General features: G+C 36.8%; 1 protein-coding gene across 1 annotated transcript; it reads right to left on the bottom strand.

Annotated features, from left to right (window-relative positions):
- Positions 1-725: 725 nt before the first annotated feature.
- On the bottom strand, positions 726-1,836 carry LOC118528787 (olfactory receptor 52E1-like). Its single transcript, XM_036081414.2, is given in 1 exon segment — positions 726-1,836. A coding segment is annotated over 1 exon segment (969 nt). The 5' UTR covers positions 1,831-1,836; the 3' UTR covers positions 726-861.
- Between the last annotated feature and the right edge of the window lie 5,044 nt (positions 1,837-6,880).

Here is a 6,880-nt window from a genome sequence, read left to right as displayed (position 1 = left end):
CTTCCAATTCAGGATGTGATGTTAATTAATACAAACTCCCTCTAAGAATTTATGACATCATCTTTTCTATTATAATAAAAATCAGTAGGATTTTTTTTCTAAAGTGGATGCTATGGAATATTAGTGTCGTAGGTTGGTCAAAGGAGCAATCTAAAGCCAATATCATAAAATTTCAAATGAATATTTGTGAATTGAAAGATCTGAGAAATCCTGCAGTAAAAATATAGCTAAAAATTTAGTTTTATTGGCCAGGATTTACAAACATATTTTCCCTGAATTCTTTCTACAAATAATGTCAATAAGACCACCTAGAACTAGAGAACACTGAGTGGTATATGGCACAAGAGTATGCATGTACGCACTTGGCTAATACTGGACTTGGAACATCCTAAAACTTCCTGCTTTCCATAAGAGGGAAACTTGTCTATGAAGTGTCATAAGACACAGAGACAGAACTGTTTGAAAAGTAGTTGTTTGAAAAGAAGTATCAATAAGCCAGACTTTATATCTACTCATCTATCAAATAAGCAAAAACACAGCTTTAAAACAAAAAAAACTATGAATTTGCCCAGATTGCCGAGTTTTTACAATTCTGTTCATGGTATAAAATCTCTACTTTTTTCACATGATTATCATATTTGCAGGATCAATTTCATGCCTAAAAACATTAACATGGTAGAGTCAAGAATAACATTCTGAGAGGGAGTCCAGGCATATGGGAAGTTTTTCAGCATCTATTATTTTTTGGGAACCAGCATAGTAAGGGTGAAGTACTATCTTTGTTTGAATTAGGATATAAAGGAATTTATGTTTTTTTTTATTATTTGTGTGTTATTTTCTTTTTAGAGGATTGGTTTTGCTTTAAAATGATGTCGATTGTGGAATGTCATGTGTTTTTTTCTTGGAAAAAACTTTCAACACCTGTTCTCTAATCTGTTTAGTTCTGACGCCATAGATTACAGGGTTGAGAGCAGGTGGAATGCCTACGTAGAAATTAGCCAAAAGGATATGGATATAGCGTGGTATATTCTGGCCAAACCTGTGGGTCATAAATGAAAAAAACGCAGGGGTGCAGAAAGCCAACATGACACACACGTGAGAGCCACAGGTGCTGAGTGCTTTGAGCCGGGCATTGTGGGAAGGCAGTCAAAAGACAGCATGAAGGATCTGGACATAGGAAATGACAATAGCTATGATGTCCAACCTCAGGACAGAGATGGCACATAAGCCATAGATAATGTTGACCCTTATGCTGTCACAGGACAGGCAGGCAATGCCCATGTGCTCACAGTAAGTGTGAGGAATAATTTGGTGTCCACAAAATGATAACCGTAGGATGAGTAGAACAAAGGTTATGGCAAAAGACAAAGGTCTCAGTAGGATTATCAAAGCAATGATGACTACCACCTCGTTTGTCAGCACCAGTGTGTATTGAAGAGGGTTACAGATGGCCACATAGCGATCATAGGCCATGGCCATGAGCACCCCTGACTCCATGCCAGTGCAGAGGTGGATGAAGAACATCTGGATGAGACATCCCTCAAAGGAGATTTCTTTCAGGTTGAACCAGAAGATGCTAAGCATCTTGGGGATGGTGGATGTGGACAGGCCTAGGTCGATAGATGACAGAACGGCCAGGAAGTAGAACATGGGCTGGTGGAGGCTGCTCTCAGTCTTAATCAGGGAGAGGATGCTGATGTTCCCAAGAACAGCTGTCAGGTACACAGCAAAGAAAGGGAAACCAATCCAGATGTGTATATGTTCCAGCCCAGGGATCCCCAGAAGGAAGAAAGAGTAGGGATGAAAGAGGGTGGTATTAAGTGAGGCCATCTTCAGGGATATTTTTACAGTAAAATATGTTATAGATCAAGTACCTCTCATTCACTGAATAAGTCTCATCCTTGCTTAATGCACAGAGAAAATGAAGGAATTAGTGAAACATTTATTGTATCTACCTGTATCACTGCACCATAGAGATCTGAAAATGTGCAGAATTGAATGACAAAATGAAGCCACTTGATTTCAGTGTACTTCATCATATCCATTCATTTAAATTGAATATCTTTATTCAACCAAAATTGGCTAAGTATCTGAGCTAGAAAAGGTTCCTTTTTTGATGGAACTTAAAGTTTTAGTGGTTGAAACAGTTATGCAAATCAACCATTTAAATTAATAAAATAATTGTTAAGATCAAGTTGTTCCCTTGCTACTTAGGTATACAAAATATTTTCCTGAAAATCATGATTAATAAAATAATTGTTAAGATCAAGTTGTTCCCTTGCTACTTAGGTATACAAAATATTTTCCTGAAAATTATTTGGTACTTTATAGAAAAAGTTATTTGATTTATGACTATATACATTATATACAAGGTAGGAACATAAACATAAGCATAATGACAGACATTATGATTCTCTGTGTACCACATTCTGAGCTGAATATATATAATGCAGTCTCCATAGGAACTGCAAGTACAACAAACCAGAACTTTCTAAGACAATTTTGTATCTATGTAGGTTTCTCACTGGTAAGTCCCCAAAAACATTTTTCATGCCATAGTCATCTTCTGATCTCTCCTTTCTTGCTGTTGCCAGTATCAGAGAATAAATGTGCCTTGAGATTTTATTAATGAAGCCACACCAAACTTCATTTCAGGATAATCCTCTTAATCTGGGTCTGCTTAAAAAGGAACATACATATTCCTCTTCATTTCTGTTCTGGTGATAAGTAAAGAGAGCCTTGCCCTTTAAGTGCCCTCCTGCTGATGTCTGTCCAGAAAGAAACACAGATTTACATTTGGGCACAGAAACAATGTTTAAGTTTATAAAATATCACAAAATTGTTAGGTAAAGTAAATTAATTTATATACACCACTCCTGGAAACTAAATTCATCATTTCTCTGACTACATAATTTATTACAATATATACACCTTAATAACTCTAAGCACATTGTGATCAAGAGCTCTTGCTTTCTCTTTTATATACTCTCGATACAGATAGATAGATGATGTAGATAGATGATAGATGATAGATAGATAGATAGATAGATAGATAGATAGATAGATGATAGATGCACATACAGAGAGAATGTCTGGCACTTAAAAGTACTCAGTAGAAATAAGAATTACCAATTTTAAGAAAATTACCACCAGCAAGAAAGTAGATCTAATCTATACCAGTAGGAGGTTATCTCCTTATTGACATGAGAAGTTTGGAAGAACCTGGAGGGCTGAGGTAAGATGTATTATTGTTATAGTTCAACTTCAATGTACTCCATGCCCTTATAGATGGAATTAGGCCTTTCCATTGTTCCTCTGCTCAGTATTCTGTGAGACTCCTAAGTCTGGTGCAAAGCAAGAACAAGCTACAAACTACATTAGCCAAATGAACTGTATTAGAACAGTATGTCTGGGGATGGAAGCATGAGTATGTGTGTGTGTGTGTGTGTGTGTGTGTGTGTGTGAGTTTGTGTGTTGAAAGGGTGCATTGCTGTGTGGGTTTTGGGCAAATTGCTTAAGAAATCCTGGAAAGAAGAGTTTGATCACAGGTATAGGAAGGAGACAGTTAAGATAATTAGTCAAGTCAAGCAAATTACTAGATAGAGAAAATAGAAGAAGGATTTCAAGAAAGAAATAAGAACTATATAGAAAACAATCCCTAATTTGAACAGCGATGACTATATGCAAGGTAAGGCATTTAAACCCAGGGGATTTGGAAGGGGATGAAGTAGAATCTTATAATCAGATTTCTTTTTCTGTGATTGTGGTTCACGTAATTTAGAGTTTAGCATATGAGAAATGGCATAATGTTTAGACACAGACGCTAGAAATTGAAGCCAGAGTCTTCCTGCCACATGAATTTGGTTAAATTATTTCCATTTTTTGGGTTTATGATTCCTCACCTATGAAGTGAGGCTAAAATGCCTACATAGCAGAATTCTTGCAAGGTTTGCATGAGTCAAGATGGGTCATCAAAAAGTATAGTTACAATTCCTGGTAAAAACTTATTGATAAGAACATGATAAAGTAGAGAACTATAATGGAAGTGGTTCCGACTTATCTCAGGTCTTCAGATAATCCTTACATTAGGGGTCAGGAGACTAAATCCTGATTCTCACTTTATTTGCATATAAATATTTTGATAGGGTTTCTAACATTTATAATAGAGTATATCTGATTAAAGCTATCCTTAGACATTTTCACAGACAGTAGCATTGTGAACTCAGAGACCAAACCATTCCAAAATGATTAGTACTACCTTTAGTTGGAAGAAAGTAGCAAGTGGTTTGGTGTGTTTCCTAGGTTGTAATTGGTGAGAGATAATTTCTAAATAGCTTAAGATAAGTTCAATTATTGTTCTCCCTCTATGTCAAAAATGCACTCAGGATGGGGACATTTATCCAACCTTTAAATTAGATTAGAAGGGATTGAAGGAGAGGTAACAGTAAGCAAGAGACTGAACATAGGAAAATAAAGAACCTTGATAGATCAGTAATTACATAGGCTCCAGGTCAGTGAAGAGCTCTCTGCACAGAAAAAATGGCAGAGGTGTCAAAAGATATAAGAGCTGCACACTGAGATGGTATAAGGATGTATTAGAAATAAAAGCAGCAGTTGCTCATGCGCACATGAGAGATTATGCCAACACATTCTTACAGTCAGTTCCCTTACCCTCTCCCTTCAGTCAGCGTTTTCCTACTCCCCACTATCCTATCATCTACCACTCTTTTCCTTGTGCTCAGCTGGCCACAGATAAGAATCCATACTTCTAAAGCATTGCTTACCAGCAAGGACTCCTGGAGAAGTTAGCCAATCTCCCCCAGCATCCTTCTGAGCTCCTTTTGCTTTGGTGGGAGCATTTTTTATACTGTGGCCACAGCCTCTAGAGTGAGAACTTTGTCTGTCTTGGGACTCCCTGGGGATAGTGGGGGCTAGAAAGCTCTGAGATCTGGATTAACTCCTTTCCTAGTGGAATAGAATACACCAGACACTGATAGACCATGTCCTGATTCTAGACCCTGACTCCCAAATCTAGGATTAGTATATTTCCAGGGGAATAATTATAATTATTATTTTGGTCTTGTAAAATTCTTTAACATTTTTTTCTAACAGGGTTCCTGGAATTGGTTTTAGGCTATTAATTCTGAACTCCTCAAAGGGAAGGGGTGGCTTGCCCAGGTCCCAAGTATATATAAGCTAATGATTGTATTAAATCAGGGTATATCTTCTTAGTATTGTGCAACTACCACATTGACTCAATATTTATTATAACTGAAGTGCTAAAAAGTAAACAAGTACACTAAAATTGCATCATGACTCAATATTTAGCATAATTGCCCGATCCTGGAGTGAAGAAAGGCATACAGTTTTGCATCATACTGAAACCTATCATGTCATTCCAGTGGGGTTTCCCATCAGTAGTGGAAAGCAGAGATAAAAATCTGGAAGTCAGAGGCTAGTCATTTTATCACTCCCCTACTGACTACTTATTTAAAGCCATGTAGGAATTGCCTTATCCTCTCAATCTCAATTTTGAAACCTGTAAAATGAGGACATTTTTCAAAGGAGTTTCAGTGTCCTATAGTCCTAACATCATATGAGGATATCATCCTGTTTTACTGATGAAGAGACAGACATAGAGAAGGGAAGAGAAGTTCACATGGAGAGGTAGAGCTGAGTATTCAAGCTTCCATTCTAGAGGACTTTCCATGAGTAATGGGAACTGATCTTGGACATTCAGATGGATACATCAGTTTCATCATTCATTCACTGATGAATTGAAACAACTATGCATTGACGATCTACTACGTGTTAGGCACCATTTTAGGCACTGCCCATATAGTAGTAAACAAGACAGTCAGTAAAAGAAGACAAGAAACAGAATAAAGAATTACATAGATGAGATATACTGTCTGCAAGAGACTCATTTTAGACCCAAAGACACCTCCAGATTGAAAGTGAGAGGGTAGAAAAACATTTATCATGTCAATGGACACCAAAAGAAAGCTCAGGTGGCAATCCTCTTATAAGCCAAATTAGATTTTAAACCAAAGACTGTAATAAGAGATAAGGAATGACACTATATTAGAATTAAAGGGACAATCCCACAAAAAAATCTAACAATTGTAAATATTTATGCCCTTAACATGGGAGCAGCCAAGTATATAAGCCAAATAATAACAAAATTAAAGAAACACATTGATAATAATACAATAATAGTAGGGAACTTTAACATCACACTCTCTGCAATGGACAGATCATCTAAGCAGAAGGTCAACAAGGAAACAAGGGCTTTGCATGACACACTGGACCAGATGGACTTCACAGATAAATTCAGAACATTCCATCCTAAGTCAAGAGAATACACATTCTTCTCTGGTACACATGGAACATTCTCCAGAATAGATCACATCCTGGGTCACAAATCAGGTCTCAACTGGTACCAAAAGATTGGAATTATTCCCTGCATATTTTCAGACCACAGTGCCTTGAAACTGGAACTCAATCACAAGAAGAAAGTTGGAAAGAATTCAAATATATGGAAGCTAAAGATCACCCTACTAAAGAATGAATGAGTCAACCAGGAAATTAAAGAAGAATTAAAAAAAATTCATGTAAACAAAGGAAAATGAACATACAACTGTTCAAAATCTTTGGGATGCAGTAAAGGCAGTCCCAAGAGGGAAGTATATAACAATACAAGCTTTCTCAATAAACAAGAAAGGCCTCAAATACACAACCTGACCTTACATCTAAAGAATCTGGAGAAAGAACAGCAAATAATGCCTAAACCCAGCAGGAGAAGAGAAATAATAAAGATTAGAGCAGAAATCAATGAAATAGAAACCAGAAGAACAGTAGAACAGATCAATGAAACTAG

Source organism: Halichoerus grypus, chromosome 11 (assembly GCF_964656455.1).
Source record: "Halichoerus grypus chromosome 11, mHalGry1.hap1.1, whole genome shotgun sequence".
Lineage (NCBI taxonomy): Eukaryota > Metazoa > Chordata > Mammalia > Carnivora > Phocidae > Halichoerus > Halichoerus grypus.
The sequence above is the reverse complement of the archived record's forward strand: the minus strand, read 5'-3'. Positions and strand labels throughout refer to the sequence as shown.